The sequence below is a fragment of the Cibotium barometz genome, chromosome 38, assembly GCF_041138505.1.
Source record: "Cibotium barometz isolate CiBa-2024 chromosome 38, ASM4113850v1, whole genome shotgun sequence".
Taxonomy (NCBI): Eukaryota; Viridiplantae; Streptophyta; class Polypodiopsida; order Cyatheales; family Cibotiaceae; genus Cibotium; species Cibotium barometz.
Window position 1 is genome coordinate 21855355 of NC_141083.1, and position 19712 is coordinate 21875066.

Sequence of the window (19712 nt, forward strand, 5' to 3'; positions counted from 1 at the left end):
GATCCTCACAAATCGATTACACTTGGTAAAAAGACATTAAACCAAATGTTTGTGATCATCTATTTAGGATCCTTCCCAAGTAGATGTAAAAAAGAGCCTTGGTAACACATGGCATACACGAAAGAATGCAAATGATTTGAAATAGAAGTGAAAGAACCATTCATGGCTTTTATTATTCTCCTGATACACAACATAATCCACAACACATTCAACATGTGCTATATAACTCAATGAACATGACATGACATGTGACACCATATAACATTGATTTTTTAAATTCTATTAGAGAAAGAACACAACTTCCACCCATGATCTGTGTCTTGTTAGACATCCTATTTTATATATCCATACTGGTTGGCAATTGTGCGACTACATGACATTGCAACCTACACCACATCCAATGCTCTCTATATATCACGCAAAACATATGACATCACTCTTTAGAGTAACTCTTGCCCACTTTCGAGGGATTAATCTAATAATTCATTTATCTTTATGGTTCATAAAAACATATACCTTGTAGCACATGGCATATGGCATGTAATCACACCCAAAAAAAAAAAAAGAGAGGATTTAATGGTTCAAGCTAGGTATCCATTGTTCATTGATTCAAAGCTCGCTTTCTGTTACCATGCAATTTGATATCATTTCTAGATACACATTGTAGGTTTTGATCCTAACTTTCTTAATTTGACTTAGTAAAGGGCTTGGTTTTGTTTTATGATTGAGAGCTCCATATCAAAGTCTCTTCCAAATTCATGTTGTTTCCTTGAACCAAGAAAATTGACACATCCATCCAAATATTGGTATGATGGCCTAAAAAACTCTAAGCTTCGGTCTAACAGCCAATCCACGTCACTTTATGCAGCACACTCTCACCACAAAGTTGGTGATCCGTTTGATATAGTTGCCACTTCCGACTCTTAACACTTTACACCTTGTCACCATCTTAACACTTTACACCTTGTCACCAGAGCTTTTAGTTGCTTATGAAACAACTTTACAGGGAAAGAGAAAGGGAGGGAGCAAGGATCCTTAAGATCATCGCCAGCATATTAGACCACATATGATCGCAGTAAAGTGAATGGATAGGAGTAAAACCCAGTATCTCTAGGTTAGGAGCCCTCTACATAAACGAGAGAGAGAGAGAGAGAGAGAGAGAGATTCTAATTTTCAAGTGCTCATCCCACTGACAAAAAACTCGAGAAAAGAACCCCTTACTATGTGTTGACAGTGTCTATTTTTTTCTTTTTCACCTGTTGGGGCTGAGAAATGTCCATTTTTGTTCTCTTAGACGTCTTTTCAGAAGCAGTCTCATGCATGAAGTAGCAGTTCAAGCCATTGCGGCAGCCCCTTGGTGTATTGAAATAGAGGCATGGCTTTCTAGATTTTGTGCGTGGTACTTCCACATCAATCCTCTCATGCAAAGAAGCGTCATTCCTCGGGTAAACAGCTGGGGCAGTCTGATTATTTCCCATCCACGATTGCCCCCGTGATCCCGGACCAAATCCTCCATACCTATCTACATCAACACCTAGTTTCCCACCACCAAAAGCAGCTGGCATATTATGCCTTTGCTGTGCTGCACCCTCATCACTCTTTTCAGTGCCATGTCGTTGAATCAATTCTTTCAAAACATCCTCCCGAGGAGGAAACAATGGACTCGGGTTGACAGGCACCCCAAAAGTTCCCTGCCCTGAAATTCCTATCATCCCATTATTAGACTGCTCTTGAGATGCAGAGACAAGAAAATGCCTACCCTGAGGAGCAATCCCGGAACCACCACCTGCATCCCAAGCCTGCGTTCTTGAAGCACCTTGTAGCCCTTGGTTGACCTTGGCTTCAAATGGTTTTTTCCTTACTTGCATGTCTGGCAAGGTAACCAATTGAGATCCCAGATTGCCTTCAGTATTATTTGAAACTTTCCCCGGTAAACCATCAGCTATGTTGAAACCGGTCTCACCACTTGCCTCCCAGTTTACAGCCATGTTTGGCAAATCTCCATAGTAAGTTTTCTTTTTGGCATCAGAGGCCTTCAAACTTTCCATCAAACCAGGATTGTTCAAAATTTTGATGAGGAGTTCATGATCTATCAAGCCACTCTCCTTAGCTTTCAAGACTGCGTATGCTGCAGCAGCTGCAGCAGCCACATTTGCATCTGAAGTTTTGGAATTTGAGGTACTTAGCCCAGAATTGGGCTCGGCCGCCTTGGGAATCAGGTTTGATGCCACTGCAGAACCCGACAATAAGCCTCCCGGTTTCCCACCAGACGATGAATTCTGCACACAGGCAGTCATCTCAAGGAACTGATTTGGAGAGAGAACCACCCCTGATTTGATGGTGGTGGGCACGGTGTTGACATGCTCAATGGCCTCGGCACCTGCCAATTTACAAGAACACTTTCAGGGCATGCAAATAGCAGCACACTCAGATCATCTTTGTATTTAACTACAAGGTATACAGTTCAAAGACAACCATAGCTACACTTCACCTAGTGAACCCTCCTCCTCCATCCCTTGGTCTTCATCTTCAAAAGGTATCAAAGGTATTTTAGGAATCAGATCATCCTTCACATCTGCATACGATTCTTGTGCCTCTGCTGGACTGGAAAAAAAAAACATCCTTAATAAGTAAATTTTGAAGACTTTCTCCCACATGAAGATACTTTCTGGTACCAACACACAAGCAAACCTAGGTGGAATTGCGGAGGGGCGAGGATAGATGGCCTCGAGCATCCTCACTTCTCGCTGCTGCTGTGCAGACACTTCCAAACTATCTGTTCCCGCAGCAACTTGCCATGTCAGGTCATATATAACCTAATAAACAAATTCCTTAAAAGTCAGTAAAGATCCCTGCACAATGTTGTCCCTACATAATTCAGGCTGGGTGCAGAAAAATTCTCCCAGGGCCCCACATTCGCTGCCTGTCAAGGATGGGTTGTCCCCAGCCTGAGAAAGATTTCTTTGAATACATCAAAATGCTTCACAGTACAAATTACAACCTAAAATATAGATTACTCTTGCTTATGAATCCATGATACTGTAACTAAGCTTGTAATGCTCGCCCAAATTTACCTTTTTGGGACATTGCCAAGCTACTTGTGCAACCATTGCTTGAATATCTTTTGAATCAAGTTGGGTGCCGTTAGCCTCGAATCCCAGAGGCAATTCATTATCAGAGACGGGAATTAGTGCATGCATGAAGCCGCTTCTCTTTGCCTGTAAGAGATCCTGAAGGACTGTTCCCGATAAAGATGGAGCATCGTCCGCCGCAAATAATCGAACCTAGACCCAAGAACCATCAACATTGAGTAAACAAAGCATTTATTTCATATTATAAACCTCAAGAGTTAGTGCTCCAAGTGCAGAGAAATTCAAATCTTTAGTCTTAACCTAAAGTTCTCAATTTTCACTTTCTCGTGATGTTATGAGACCAAATACAAAATTTGATCCAACATCAGCAAACTTGACAACTAATTCTTCTGATGCATTTGGCTCATCCTTGTTTTTTAAAGGGGTAATGCAGGAGAAAGCACCACAATTTATCCCATGCCACTACCCCACCATGTGCTTCCTTATGAGGGTTAAACAGCTGTACCTGACCTGGAATGCTTACAATTGGATCAAAGACAAGAAATTCAAGGTGGCTTGGGATGAGTTTAAAAGAGTTCGTTGACACTTCATGCTAATCATGTGCCAAAGTTGATGAAGCGCCACTGCAACAATTGCTGAATGTACACATTGGTAGGGGCATTGATTTGTACACGGGCTGATTGATGACCATCAAATTGGAACTGAAAAGAGAAAATTAATATTTTTTCAAGATGTTTTGGTGAACTAGTTGGAGGCATAGTCACAAAAAATTGTGTTTTCGTCGTTTCGAAACCTCTGAAGAAACCATTCGAAAAGAATTAAAACCTCAAAACTTCTTGGCCAGTGACGTTTCATTTTGATTTTTTTAATAAAAATATCCTAGGACACACGAAGGAGGTAAGACCTTCCTTTTTTCATTTTGTTTCCTTGAGTAGATCCTTATGTAGTAGCAACTTGAGTGCCCATGGGACCTCTCCTTCTCCTCCTCTTCCTCTCCTTTCTTTTGCAAGAGAAGATCCTTCCATTAGCTCGATGACAAAACCAGCCGAGAGGCTGCATACAACCCTGTTGAGGAGTCAAAAGTACGAATGATGGGAGAGCTCCCACCATGGCTGGCCACTCTCAGAGGGAGGCTACATTGGGCCGCGGGGGGGGGGGGGGGGGGGGGGGGGGGGGGGTGTTTGTTGTGCTGTAATGTGCCATGCAACACCACCTCCCTTCCTCGAAAGAGAGGATCTGGGGGTCCAGGCACTCCATGCACAAGAGATGAAGAGCCGGCTCAGAATCTTTGCAATGGGCTGCCTTCAGTCAATTTCGTCATGGGCTGAGTACAAGGGACATAAGGCATGCCAAATGGCCTATGTATGGCATGTTCTGGGGCTATATGGCCTGCTACAGGCTCTGTGCAGCCTGCTCATCACCTGTACAAACCCCTGCCATGCAAGACCTCTGCTGAGGATGCACTCTGTGCATCACCTGTCTGCTGCTGTCGGTGCCCTAGTTCAAAGCAAATCCAGCCCTAGATAGTCGCCTGCTGCATACTCCATGGAACCTGCATATGCTTGCTCTGAACTAGGGCTGGATGTGCCCTAGTTCAGGGCACATCCAGCCCTAGACAGCCGCCTGCTGCATACTCCATGGAACCTGCATATGATTGCTTTTCTACACACGCCTGGCTGCAGCCCATTCATAAGTACTTGCCCCATGCTAAGACAACTCTTGTAGAGAGCAAAACGCAACTGTAGCCACAGCCTCTCCCCAAAGTGATCTTCCTCCGTTTGTAGATACCGTTCTCCACTCCGCCTTCCCATACAACCTGGCCTGTTTCTCTATTTTGTAGAGCAACAGAATGCACCTCAAACTCCTCCTAGTCATCCAAGAACAAGTTGGAATCCCGTCATCAAGTTTAGAAGAGGGGGATGTCATGTGCATGCTTGCCCATGGACATTTCCTGGAGCTAGTCCAGAAGGGGCAGCCAGGAAAAGATCAATAGAACCAAGATTTGGAGCATAGAGTGTGCAGATATGGCAGTAGTGGACTAGGAGAAGGACATGAAGAGGATGCTGTCGTGCATGAAGGAAATAAACATGTCCTGTTGGCTGTACCAAAGGGGCTGTCGGCTGCCCACAGGAGGTTCGGTTGTACCAGGGATGCTATCGGCTGCAAGAGCATCAATATTTACGATTTAATGTCCAATCAACTGGCCAACCAGCAGTCGGCCAGTTCTCCTTGTGTCCAAAGGGGCCTATACAAAGGCATGAAAGCTCATTGTTAGGATCATTCAACTCCTTATGAGTTGGGTCCTTAGAGTAGGACAGATTTTGATGTGTTACACCTTTTTTTTACAAGGCAACCTAGGGCTGTAGATTGAGTACCTTTTTGTACCATATAAATATACTGAATTTCCAGCATCTCTCTGTTGGGTGTTGGACTCGCACACTCACACACACAAACCTGCACATTAGGGTTAGGTGCAGGGTAGAAAAGCTCACACACAGAAATGAGAGAGAGAGAGAGAGGAAGAGCCAAAAGTGTGGTATCCACAAAATGCAAGTCAACCCTTGCATGTGTGCCACATCCATATAATATAGAAGTACAAAATATTATATGTTAAAGAGTGTCCTTTCACACTTGATGTCCAAGGGGAAAAACCACATGGGAAAAAGCACCCTTGGTTAAGCCCTGTTCACACATAGCACTACCATAAGTGAGCATATGCCTACAAATCCCCCCCTGTAGTGGAAGCGTGAACCTGTACAAGGTAGCAGATCACTCTCTGTATGAGAGTAAGCCCAAAGCTTTGCGGAAAGCTTCAAACTTTTCTCGAGGTAAAGCCTTTGTGAATAGATCTGCAACATTATCCTGTGTAGGGCAGTGAGATAAACTGATCTCCCCTGCATGTAGCCTCTCTCTGACATAGTGATAATGAATCTCAATGTGCTTGGTACGTGCATGAAATACTGGATTTCGTGCCACGGCCATAGCACTCTGGCTATCAGTGAGAATGGTGGTGGGTGTCTGCTGACACTCACGAAGATCAGCCAATAGTCTCCTCAACCATACACAATCTACTGTAGCTGTAAAGACTGCCCTGTACTCAGCCTCACAAGTAGATGTGGCAATAGTGGGTTGCTTTTTACTCAACCAAGATATGCATGAACTACCAAGAAAAAAACAATTCCCACTGGTGGATTGCTTGGTATCATAATCACCAGCCCAATCTGAATCACTGTATGCATAAAGCTGCAAGCTGCCCCCCCGGGATAGAACAAACCAAGATCCAGGGTACCCTTAAGATAACGAAAAATGCGTTTGACTGCTTGCCAATGCTTTGTGCCTGGGCTGTGCATGAATTTGCTCAACAAAGACACCCCAAAAGATATGTCTGGCCTCGTGTTACACAAGTAAATGAGACATCCCACTGCCTAGCTGTAAATGCCGGCCTCAAAAGGCTCTCCAATATCATGCATAGTAAGCCGTACACCTGGTTCTACCGAAGTAGAAATGGGCTTACATTCATCCATGTGAAACCTTTTTAGCAAACTTTTTATGTACTTAGTTTGCTGCATAACAATGCCATCATCTGTATGCATAAACTGTATGCCAAGATAGTAGCGTAAAGGCCCCAAATCTGACATATCAAATTTAGCTTTCAAATCAGCTTTGAAATCTGAAATTTGTGCTTTGCTAGTACCTGTAATGAGCATGTCATCTATATACAAGATGACTATGAGAATATCGGCATCGGTTTTTTTCACATACAATGTGCTTTCAGTTGGATTATTCACATAACCTTGGCTGGTTAGATGAGCATGTATCTTATCATACCAAGCTCTTGGAGCTTGCTTTAACCCATACAATGCTTTGTGTAACCTGCATACTTTATGTTTCTCACCAGGAACTACAAAACCAATGGGCTGATTTACATATACTTCCTCCTGTAAATCCCCATTTAAGAATGCAGTTTTGATGTCCAATTGATGCACTTTCCATCCTTTATGTGCAGCCAATGCAATCACTGATCTTATTGTGGTCATTCTCGAAGTAGGAGCAAAAGTCTCTTCATAATCTATTCCCTTTTTCTGGGAGTAGCCTTTAGCCACAAGTCTTGCTTTGTACCTATCAATAGTACCATCAGACTTTCTTTTGACTTTGTACACCCACTTTGTTCCAATGACATGCTTGCCTTTAGGCAATTCCACAAGATCCCATGCATTGTTCTTCAAGATAGAAGAAATTTCAGCTTGCATAGCTTGCAACCAATGCTCATGAGAATGTGCTTCTTCATAAGAAGAAGGCTCTTCTGAATCAAAGAGACCACCCATTGCTAATGCAGACTCCCCACGATGCATATTCAAAGCATGGCTGGAACTAGCCCTTGTTCTACCTGTGAGTGGAGCTGCAAGTTTGCTTTCTTGCAAAGTTTTCAGCAACCATCTTGGCACTGACTTGGCTGTGTCTATGGCTGTTTGCTCTTCCCTGACAAGATCTTCCACTTCTTCCATAGAAGGGGGCTGAATGGTTGGCTGTTCCACATGTTCTACATGAGGATTTTCTTGTGTTAGGGCTCGCTGATCTGAATCCCCCCTAATTGCAATGGGTAAAAGTCCATCAAACATGTCCTGTATGCCTGTATCATTGCTTTTATACAAGCTGTACATGGGCTGTTCTGAATTTTCAGCAAATACCACATCTCTACTGACAAAAATCCTTCGTGTAGTTGGATTATAAAGACGGTATCCTTTGCTTTCATTGCTGTAGTCCACAAAAATGCATTTAATTGCTTTGTCATCTAGCTTTGTTCGGAGTTGTTCTGGCACATGTGCATATGCCAAACACCCAAATGTACGCATATAATCCACTGTTGGCTTTCGGCTATACCAAGCCTCAAATGGTGTTATGGTTTTCAAAGCTTTTGTTGGACACCTGTTCAACACATGAGTTGCACACATTATAGCTTCCATCCAAAATTTGTGAGGCAACTTTTGTGCTTTCACCATGCATCTTGCCATCTCCATGAGAGATCTATTTTTCCTTTCAGCTACACCATTCTGCTGCGGTGTATAAGGCACAGTACATTGGTGTTTGATGCCCTTTTGAAGCATATAATCCTTGAATGCATTTGACATGTATTCTCCACCTCTATCTGAGTGGAGTGTTTGGACTTTACATCCACACATATTTTCAGCCATTGCTACAAAGTGTCGAAAGCATGTAAACACATCTGCTTTCGCTTTCAAAGGGTAAGCCCAAGCAAACCTGGAGTAGTCATCAATGAATGTGACGAAGTAAAGATGCCCCCCTATGGATGGTGTCCGCATTGGACCACATACATCACTATGTACGACCTGTAATTTACTTTCAGCTCTAACAGCTCCATCTTTGGGGAATGGTTTTCGTTGCATCTTTCCCAAAATACACCCCTCACATACATGTCTTGGTGGAGACTCAAGAGGCGGCATATTATCAACCATATGATGCTTCTGCAAAAGCATCAAACTCTGAAAATTTACATGCCCAAAACGAGCATATTGTCAATTCCCTTTATTGGATATGTGGTATGATCTGCACATGATACGGTGCGGCCATTTGAAGCATAAACCAAGTGCTGAAATACATCTTTGCATGAAGTGATGTGGCTCGAAGCACCACTATCAAAATACCATGATGCATTCTGTCTGTCAGATGCAATGCAAGACATATCAGTGTCTGAAGCACTTGGTGTGCCACTAGTGCATGTGACCAAAAAAGTGTACTCTTCCTGGATTACATTAGCTGATTGCTGTGCTTTGTCATCTGAAGAGTCTGCTACTGCATTGCCTGCTTCTTTCCTTTTCTCTTTTGCAATCCGCTTCCTACATTCACTGATGTAGTGTCCAGGCTTATGGCAGTAGTGACATTTGCCCTTCTTTTTGGGCTTGTTTGCATCCCCTTTGTCAGACTTTTCACCACCAGAAGAGGGCTGTCCATGACCAGCCTTGCTAGACTGTTGTCCCCTATGCCTAAAGTTCTTTGCTTTACCCTTATCCTTGGCTGTAAATGCCTTGTCTCCACCACGGTTGCTCGATAAGTTTGCTCTTGTTTGCTCTTCCTGCAAGAGTAAACCCACGAGCTCTTCAAAAGTGACGGGATCACCACCTCCTCTCATTGAGAGGTTGAGAGAGGTGTGAAAGCCCAAGTAGGAAGGCGGTAAAGAATGAAGAGTGTTGGTGACCATCTGTCTGTCTGGGATAACCTCATCAATGTTGAGCAATTGTTCCTGCAAATCTTTCACTTTGGTGAGATGATCTGCCATGGAGTCACCCTCATCCATAGAAAGAAGATCCAATTGCCTCTTCAAGCGACTCGCTGGGCTCTAGAAGCGCCAATGCGGCTAGGCGGTGGCGATGAGCAGAGGACCTGAACCGGCGGAGCTAGGCGGCGGCGGCGGCGAAAACCAGTGAACGCCCCAAAGCTCAGAAATGGACGGATTTTCGCCGGGTTCACTGCAGATTATCGACAAGCAGAATTCCAGGGCCAGCTCCCAGCTCTGATACCGATTGTTGGGTGTTGGACTCACACACTCACACACACAAACCTGCACATTATGGTTAGGTGCAGGGTAGAAAAGCTCACACACAGAAATGAGAGAGAGAGAGGGAGAGCCAAAAGTGTGGTATCCACAAAATGCAAGTCAACCCTTGCATGTGTGCCACATCCATATAATATAGAAGTACAAAATATTATATGTTAGCGTGTCCTTTCACACTTGATGTCCAAGGGGAAAAACCACATGGGAAAAAGTGCCCTTGGTTAAGCCCTGTTCACACATAGCACTACCATAAGTGAGCATACTCCTACACTCTCTCTCTCTCTCTCTCTCTCTACTCTCCCTTCTATCTGCGTTCTCAGATCAGCATGCATGCTTGCCCATGGACATTTCCTGGAGCTAGTCCAGAAGGGGCAGCCAGAAAAAGATCAATATAACCAAGATTTGGAGCATAGAGTGCAGATATGGCAGTAGTGGACTAGGAGAAGGACATGAAGAGGATGCTGTCGTGCATGAAGGGGATAAAGATGCCTGTCAGCTGTACCAAAGGGGCTGTCGGCTACCCACAGGAGGTTTGGTTGTACCAAGGATGCTATCGGCTGCAAGCGCATCAATATTTACGATTTAATGTCTAGTCAACTGGCCGACCAGCAGTCGGCCAGTTCTCCTTGTGTCCAAAGGGGCCTATATAGAGGCATGAAAGCTCATTGTTAGGATCATTCAACTCCTTATAAGTTGGGTCCTTAGAATAGGACAGATTTTGGTGTGTTACACCTTTTTTTTACAAGGCAACCTAGGGCTGTAGACTGAGTACCTTTTTGTACCATATGAATATGCTGAATTTCCAGCCATCTCTCTCTCTCTCTCTACTCTCCCTTCTGTCTGCGTTTTTGCATCAGCATGCATGCTTGCCCATGGACATTTCCTGGAGCTAGTCCAGAGGGGGCAGCCAGAAAAAGATCATTAGAACCAGGATTTGGAGCATAGAGTGCAGATATGGCAGTAGTGGACTAGGAGAAGGACATGAAGAGGATGTTGTCGTGCATGAAGGGGATAAAGATGTCCTATCGGCTGTACCAAAGGGGCTGTTGCCTGCCCACAGTAGGTTCCGTTGTACCAGGGATGCTATCGGCTGCAAGCGCATCAATATTTACGATTTACTGGCCAACTGCTTAACTGGCCAACCAGCAGTTGGCCAGCTCTCCTTGTGTCCAAAGGGGCCTATATAAAGGCATGAAAGCTCAACTCCTTATGAGTTGGGTCCTTAGAGTAGGACAGATTTTGGTGTGTTACACTTTTTTTTTACAACGCACCCTAGGGCTGTAGATTGAGTACCTTTTTGTACCGTATGAATATATGGAATTTCCAGCCATATCTCTCTCTCTCTCTACTCTCCCTTCTGTCTGCGTTTTTGCATCAGCATGTTCTCAATAGTGTTTAGGGCTGAAAGAAGACTCCCAAAGCTTCCGCGTGTTACATTGGTATCAAAGCATCACGCTCAGCAAAGCTAAACATTGATTCAGTCCCATATGATGGTGTACAGGTCCAAGGTACAAGAAAGTACACGGGTACGAAGCCCAAGGCAAGGAACACACGAACAGAAAGAAGACTCCCAGAGCTTCCGCGTGTTTCAGTTACACTAGCTTCTCTCTCTCTTTCATCTGTGTATTGCTCTCTACAACAATTGTCTTCATTTCCGCTGTGCATTCTGACATAGTACCAGAGCCCCAGGTGGCTTGAAGCTTGGAGACAGTGGGACATCAAGGGTTTGTTGATTTAGGTACTAATTGGAGATTGTTTTGGGCTGTACGGGACTTGGAGATCGGATAGAAGGAGGCCATCACCGTTGGACAGCCACCTTGCATTCTATTTGCAGCCTCTTCTTCTTCTTTTTCCCACCCACCCTCCCTTCACAAGACCTTGTGAACCCTTGAGATGGTTGAAAAGCACGTGAAGATCCCAACACTCCCCACGTTCTTGTGGCCTGCTAGTTGGACGGGAACAACTACAGCATATGGAAGGTAATGATGGAATCTGTTTTGGAGTCCTCATTGTTGTTGGGATTCCACGGCCGGAGTTGGAAGAAGGGGAATTACCCTCTATTCGGAAGGAACGAGAGGCATAGGCACAATTATGGGATCGTGTTAATGCCCAAGTCTGTTCTTTCATCTTCCTCAATTGCACACTACAAGTGATCAATCACATATAAAGCATATGACGTTGACCAAAGGGATTTGGCAGCATTTGGCTTCTCTCTACAACAGGGTATCACCCATGAAGAGAATCTCCTTGGAAGTTCAGATGTGGGTGATGAATCCTACAAAGTCGTCGACAATGCGGGAGCACATCAACAAGCTGTAGGTTCTTCGGCAAGAAGTTCTCCAGGCCGGAAAAGAGATATCGTCAAAGGATATGGCCATAACGTTGTTTTCACATTTGCCCTCTTAGTACTCCGCTTTTTACTCCTCTTTGATCACCAGTGGCAGGCTCAGCACCATCACATAGGAGAAGCTTGTGCCCATGGTCTTGGACAAGGACGAGCAATTCACGAAACCCTCCACAGGGCGGAGGTTCTGAGGCCTTGACTGGCCAACGGTCGAAAGGTCATAACAACAACAACGGCAAAGGTAAGTCTTCATTGGAGAAGTGTTTTGAGAAGAAGCCCGATTCAGACCAAGAGAAACTGAAGGCCGAGAGGACCTGCAATGATTGTGGCGAGAAAGGCCACTATTGGACGAAGTGTCCCAAGTGGACTGGGAAGAGTGCTGATTCTTCAGCTTCAGCTGCAAAGACTCCCGCCTTTGTGCACTTGGAGATATTGGACACCGATGCTTCATCTTCTTCGAGCGAGGAGGCAGTTGGCTTCACTGCCAAGGATACTCGGGAATGGATTCTTGAGTGGTGCTTCGAGGCACATGACTCCTTCCCGTGACTTCTTTCAGGATCTAAAACGGCAGGCAGGTCGCATTTTCATTGGTGACAACTCCACCATACCGATTCACAGTGCATCATTCCCAATGGCAAAGGGAGGAAGCATTTCTCTCGTGTTCTTTACGTCCTTGCACTTGGTTTTCATCTGTTGTCAGTGCATGAGGTGTGCAAGACTGGCTTCCAGGTGGTGTTTGAGGAGCATTTTGTTGCTCTACGGGACCACAGAACTAGCCAGGTTGTTTGGGAAGGCGGCGTGGAGAATGGTATATACAAACTCTCCGCACTCTCCTCTTTGACAGGTTCTTAGATTGGTGATCTGTGGCACTTTCGGTTTGGCCACTTGAATGTGGATGCATTGCGGCGAGCTTTCCAGGACTAGATGGTGATTGGCGTGAGATGTTGGCAGCAAGCAAGGACACTGTAGTTCTTGCATTCGTGGTAAGCAGCACATGAAATCTTTTCCGAAGCAAGCTTCCACGTGGGCTTCGAATCCTTTGGAGTTGGTACACACTGACCTGTGTGGACTTATGCAAACAGCATCCTTGGGAGGTTCTTTGTATTTTATGCTGCTTGTTGATGATTGTAGCACATTCACATGGGTTTATTTCCTTTCATAGAAGGACCAAGCTTTTTCTCGGTTCAAGGAGTGGCATGTGATGGTGGAGAAAGAGTCTGGCTTGCAAATAATGACTCTTAGGGCTGAGAAAGGAGGAGAATTTTCTTCCAATGCTTTCGTGCGGTTTTGTGCGGAACATGGCATCAAGCGGGAGCTAGCCAATACAAGTTCACCGTCAGAGAATGGAGTAGTTGAGACTCGAGAGTAAGAACAAGACTCTGGTGGAGATGGTGAGGACGATGCTGGAGCATCGTGATCTTCCTCGTCCACTTTGGGGAGAGGCTATGGCTACGGTTGTCCATATACTCAACGTTCTCCGACGACTTCAGTACCGAACATAACTCCCTTTGAGGCGTATTGTAACACGCGGAAGCTCTGGGGGTCCTCTTTCAGCCCTAAACACCACTGGCAACATGCTGATGCAAAATGCAAACATGAAGAGAGAGTAGAGAGAGAGAGAGATATGCTGGAAATTCAGTATATTAATATAGTACAAAAAGGTACTCCTAATCTACAACCCTTGGCTGCCCTCTTGGAAAAGGTGAACATCACCAAAATCTGTCCCTAACTGGGACCCTAAGGATCCACTCCATAAAGGGGTGAATGAATCTACACAATGAGCACCTTGGCCTTTTATACCCTCTTGGACTTCTTGGAGTGCTAGCCGACTAGCAGTTGAACAGCCTATTGGACAAAAATAATCATAAAATCTATAAACATAGATATGCCTGCAGCCGCCGACAGCTCTTGGAGTCTTATCTAGATCAGCCGACAGCTCTGCTATGCATCCTTGTCCTTCTCCCAATCCATACTAGCTAATCTGCACTCTGTGCTCCATAAATCCTGGTTCTATCTGGTTCTCATACTCTTTATCTGGCTGCCTCTTCTGGACCAGCATCCGAGAATGTCCATGGCATCTTTCATGCACATGACATCCCCCTCTGCTAAACTTGATGACGGTATTCCAACCTATTCTTGGATAACTGTCGTCATCCCAATCTTTTCCCGAAGTCCCTCTATCATCCATCCATCCCTGGCAACCCTTTTCTCTGAAAGCCCGGCCCGGTCTCCAAAACCACTCTATCTCATATTAAGATCTATGCATATGTTTCCATCTAGTCTACAATCCATTCCTGCCTTGACTCTGAACATTGTCTTGGTCTTCATTCCTGAGAAATGAGTCTGGCACTCTCACATCATCCCTTGGAGGATAATCCTCCCTTGGGACCGTTGCCCGAGAACCTATCTGGCTCACAGGACTGCCATCCCCTCTGGCTTTCTGGAATACCACCAACAAACCTCCTGGGAGCTCTTCCCGATTTTGTGTTCCTTGCCTTGGGCTTCGCATCCGTGTACTTTCCTGTACCTTGGACCTGTACACCGTCATATGGGACTGAATCAGTGTTTAGCTTTGCTGAGCCTAATGCTCTGATGCCAATGTAACACGCGAAAGCTCTGGGGGTCTTCTTTCAGCCCTAAACACCACTGGCAACATGCTGATGCAAAACGCAAACATGAAGAGAGAGAGAGAGAGAGAGAGAGAGAGAGAGAGAGAAAGAAAGAAAGAAAGAAAGAAAGATTTTATTAACGTCTTCCAAAAGACCGAACTCGGCCTATGAGACAAATCGGAGTACATGTATGGGGTATCCTCTGTCATCCCAACAAAATGAAAAAGTACTGAATAAAAAAGCTGAATTTGGGTGTGTAGGGGATGGAGCTCTATTACTAGGAGAATGCAAAGCTATATGCATGGAGTATACAATCATGATATGCAACCTAGCTAGCTCCATCCTGTACCATACTGGGGGTATAAAATGGTATACATCAGTGAAGGGGGTGTCCACAGCTCCCTGAAGAACATGCCTGGGTGTGCTCTGAAGCGAGCCAGTCGCTCCTCACCCTCTCTGTGAAACTGAGCTCTGATCTCTGTCATCTCTCTCTGGTATAGGCGTGGTGTCCGAAAGCCAGGTGTCCTCTGTCTCCTGCGGGCTCTAAGTGTCTCTGCTCTCTGGAGAGTAATTCCCTGCCGTGTAGGGGCTGGGAGGGGTATGGATCTCTGAAAAAATGTAGTAATCTGTGTCTGTCGCCCCCCCTCTGGAGCTGTCTGAGCCTGTAATAATGTCTCTCTGTGGCGCTGTATGTCTAGAATGTATCTCCCCAGTATGCGCTGGTCTGCTGCCTCAAAGATCTGGCGTAGGGAATGTGGCTCTCTGAATAAAATGGGATATCTCTCTCTGATGGCTGTATATGCTCTGCATCTGCATACATAATGCTCCTCACTCTCCACCTCCTCTCTGCACAATCTGCATACCCTCTCCTCTCGGGGGATCCGTGCTGCTCTGCCAGTCTCAATCTCCAATCGGTGTGATGAAACTCTGAGCTGACCAATAGCCACTCGGGAGCCGTGTGGTAAAAAGTCCTCCATGTATCTAGGCCTCTCTATAAATCCATCATCAGTGATACTCATGAAGTGATCTCTGTAGTATAGCATCTTCGGTGGAAGAGGCTGTGTAGGCGATATCCATGTCTCTCGTGTATAGAGCTGCCATAGATCCTGTCTCAATACTCTGTTCCTCTCACTATGAGAGAGACGGATATGTGGTGCATCCCTGTCATACTGGAATGGTGGTAGATGATCCATGTCTAGGCCATGCTGTGAGAACCAATGTGTGGCCTGTGCATACCATGATCCTCTGTCTCCTGCCTCAGCCAACTGTCTAGATGCCTGAAAAGCTCTGTATGATAATCTGTCCTGTGGCATCTCTCTGAATCTGTCTAGCAGGCATATAGTCTGAAATATGGCCTCTACCATCATAGGAGGCGCAGCAAACTCTGCTCGGATAATGTCATGAGGTACTGACGGTTTGCTGCGTATCATGCGTGCCATCATGAGGGCCTGTGGTCTCTCTATCTGTGTCCACCAATGGGTGGTAGCAAGGCCTGGCGCCCATACTGCTGCTCCATACATCAATGCCGGTGTGACTAATGTGTCAAATAGCCACCCCTTCGTCCGGGGCTCCTGAAAATGCGCCTGGTGGCACTGTCTCTCTAGCATAGCCAATGCTGCATATCCCCGTGTCAATCTAGCTCTGGCTGCTGAACCCATGGTAAAGCGTGTGGCTGCTGCAGAGAAGGTAACCCCTAGGTACACGTATGATGTCACCACCTCCACCTGGCATCCTGCGAGAGTGAATGTCAGCTGACTCCTGCCCTGTCTCGATGTATGAAAGACCATAACCTTGGTTTTCCCAAGGTTCATAGTAAGACCCCTCTGTGTGCAGAAATCATGGAGTGCATGTAGATGCTGCTGTAGACCACCGGGGGACTCAGACACTAATACAATATCATCAGCATAGAGCATAATATGTACTGAGGTACCTGCTAAATCAACTCCATCTCCGCCTCCCCGTGTAATGAAGTCAGCCACCTCATCAATGTATAACCCAAATAGCGTGGGGGAAAGTGGGCATCCTTGCTTCACACCAATGGTGCTAGCAATAGTCTCGGACATACCTCCTGGACATCTGACTCGCCCAAAAACCTGCTCATATAATGCATAGATGCCCCATGTCATATCTGCTGGTATGCCAAGAGACTGCAGGCGTTGAAAGAGCCTCTCTCGTGGTACTGTGTCAAATGCCTTGCGGAAATCCACAAAGCAGCAATAGAGCTTTCTCTTCCTCACTCTGGCCTGATCAATCATACATCTCAAAGTGAATACATGGTTAGTGGTAGAGAAAGCTCTCCTGAAGCCTGCCTGCCCTGATGAGCGTAAACCTGCTCGCTCAGCATATAAGCTAAGCTCCTGCTCCAGCACTGCACCATAGAGTTTGGCCAGCACGTGGCCAACCATAACCGTCCTGTAGTTGCTCGGATCGAGCATATCCCCTGTTTTGTGAATCGGCACAATGGTGTGCATCGTCCACTCCGCAGGCAAACCCTCTGCTAGTGCCCTGTTAAACAGGTGTGCAAGAAAAGGAGCTAAAGAATCTACTGCATATATGAGATGCTCACCCTGCAGGCCCATATGGTCGGCGGCCCGTCCATGCTGTAGGCGGCGGATAGCTTCCTGTACTATCGAGTGGGTAAAGAAGCTAGCTGTGGTAGGTCGAGGCTCTTGTGGCTGAGGTATAGGTGGCTGCTGTGGGGCATGGTATAGACCCTCTGCATATGTGTGCCATGTCTGTGGGTCTGCAATAGGTGTCGGGGTCCGGGGCTCTCTGAAGTGCCGCCATGAGACAGGGCTATCTCTACTCATGAAGAAATGAAAGATCTCTAGCTCCTGTATCTCTGCGAAGGCCCGCCTTTTGCGGCGAGTAAGTCTCCTCATCTCTCTCCTCGACTCCTGCTCTGTGATGGCTCCCAAGGCTCTCTGTATGCGGAGTCGTGAGTATAGGGCTCTGCACTCGTCATCATACCATCTGTTCTGGGGCATAGTCCCAGGTCTCGCAGGCTCTCCTGAGTGTACATGATGTGGGAAGCTCTGTAATGCAGCCGTGTGTAGGAGTGATGCGAGCTGGGCTGTAATGGTATCCATAGATGCCAGGGGATCCATGAGTAGGAGCCCATCCTCTACTCTGCCAGTGTATATGTCTGCCATGTCATGTGTGAAGTAGATGGTAGTGTGTGGCGTCGGTATGTGGGGGGCTGGTGATACTGGTGATCCGGCTAGTGAAAATGCCAAGTATGTATGATCTGCCCCAATAGGACGAGGTGGAATGGAGAATGAGGTGACAAGCTGTGATGCCTCCAAAGACCCCATAATGTAGTCTACCACCGTGCCTCCGGTCCGTGTATGACCCCCATGTGGGAAGCATGTCAGCCCTCCTGATCCCGGCCACCGTAGCATCCCGTTATAAATAACGAGACGATGCCTGGCTCCCAACTCTAGTAAGTGGTCCCCATAATGTCCTCTGTCTGGTCCAGTGTCCTCTGATGCCCGACTAGCCCCTATCTCCTCTGGATCCACAGGGTGGAGGATCTCCATGTCATCATAGTCATACACCTCACACTGTCTGCTCTGTGTGTGGGCATTGAAGTCGCCCGTAAGAAATACTTCCCCTAGTGTAGAATAATGCATAATCTCCTCTGACAGACAAGTGTATGGCGAGGCTCCTATCTCCTCCTCCTGTGGCATGTCCTCTGTAATGACATAGGAGGATCCTGATGGAGAAAAGTAACATAGAGCTATGTATATAACCCTGTCCTGTGAGAGCTGTAAGCTGATCCACATGTATCTGGCCTCTGGATCCTGTGCTACCACTCTCAGTCTCCCCTGTAGCTCTCGTCTGAATAGGACTGCTACTCCCCCCGACCCTCTCGAGGTACCCTGGCGTGTGGTCCTCCTGTATGCTGACTCCCACTGGAATCCCTCTACTCGAGGTAGCCCTCTCTCTGGGCTCTGATGTGTCTCTGTCAGAAGTATGATGTCTCTCCCCACCATAACATGCTCCAGTCGTCCAGGCTGCACCCATAGTGAACCATTACAGTTCCATACTGCTATGTGTATCTCTGTCAGTGGCCTGGTCTGTGTCCCATAGGCCCCAAACCGCTAATCCATGGGCCGGCCATCAATGATGACCCGACCATCTCGATAGAAGGCCTTCTTGCCTTCTCTCCTCGCGTGTAAGACTCGTGGCATGCAAGTTCTCCTATGCTCAAGCTGCATCCTCGTGAGATCATCATCCAAGAAAATAGGAGCTCCCTCTAAACCCCGTAGTATAACCCTCTTCCTCATGAAGGTGACCCTCTCCGTCTCTCCTGCAAACTGTAGGATGAGGGCTCGCTTGCGTGTTGAGTCTTTCCCGGCTCTCCATGCTTTGGTGAAGGGGAGAGGGTGCTCTTCCTTGTAGCCGAGCTTCATGCATAGAAGCTGTCCATCTTTCTCGGGAGTGGAGTCGGGTGTCTCGGCTATACCTGTGACTCGAATGTTGAGGCGGCGGGCATGCCTCATCTTCTCCTCCTCAATGGTGGTGTGAATGATTTGGTTTTCTTCCCTTTGAGTTTCCTCTCTCACTTCTTTACGGATGTTCTTCTTCACCACCTCGACCCATCCTGACTGCTTGGCTTCGAGCTTTCCCTCCATGTCCTTTGTGATCTCCTTGGAGATCTCTTCTTTGATGGCCGTGAGAGTGTTGTCATTGATCTCCCCTTCTTCCTTCTCAGCATTCTTGATGGCTACCATTTCCACTTTCAATGCACTCACCTCCTCCTTGAGTGCCGTGTTCTCTTGTTCGAGGTTCGTGACCCGTGCTTCGAGAGCTATGATGTGCTTGTGTAGTTTGTTTTCCACCTCATTGAGGTTGGAATCGGATGTCTTCTTGTTCTCCTTGATTAATGCCTTCATTGCCATCTCGAGGGCCTCGAGTTTCTCTTGGAGAGAGAGAGAGAGAGATGCTAGAAATTCAATATATTAATATAGTACAAAAAGATACTCCTAATCTGCAGCCCTTGGCTGCCCTCTTGGAAAAGGTGAATATCACCAAAATCTGTCCCTAACTGGGACCCTAAGGATCAATTCCATAAAGGGGTGAATGAATCTACA

General features: G+C 46.3%; 1 protein-coding gene across 1 annotated transcript in view; it reads right to left on the reverse strand.

The window, feature by feature from the left end:
- Positions 1 to 572: 572 nt before the first annotated feature.
- LOC147616480 (zinc finger CCCH domain-containing protein 6-like) overlaps positions 573 to 19712 on the reverse strand; it is a 37218-nt gene continuing 18078 nt past the window's right edge. Inside the window, exons 2-5 of the mRNA XM_086777545.1 lie at positions 3075 to 3284; positions 2692 to 2816; positions 2492 to 2604; positions 573 to 2380 (exon numbers count right to left, since the gene is read on the reverse strand). Coding sequence (XP_086633671.1) covers positions 1221 to 2380; positions 2492 to 2604; positions 2692 to 2816; positions 3075 to 3284 — 1608 coding nt within the window. The 3' untranslated portion in view covers positions 573 to 1220. The remainder of the gene's footprint in view (positions 2381 to 2491; positions 2605 to 2691; positions 2817 to 3074; positions 3285 to 19712) is intronic.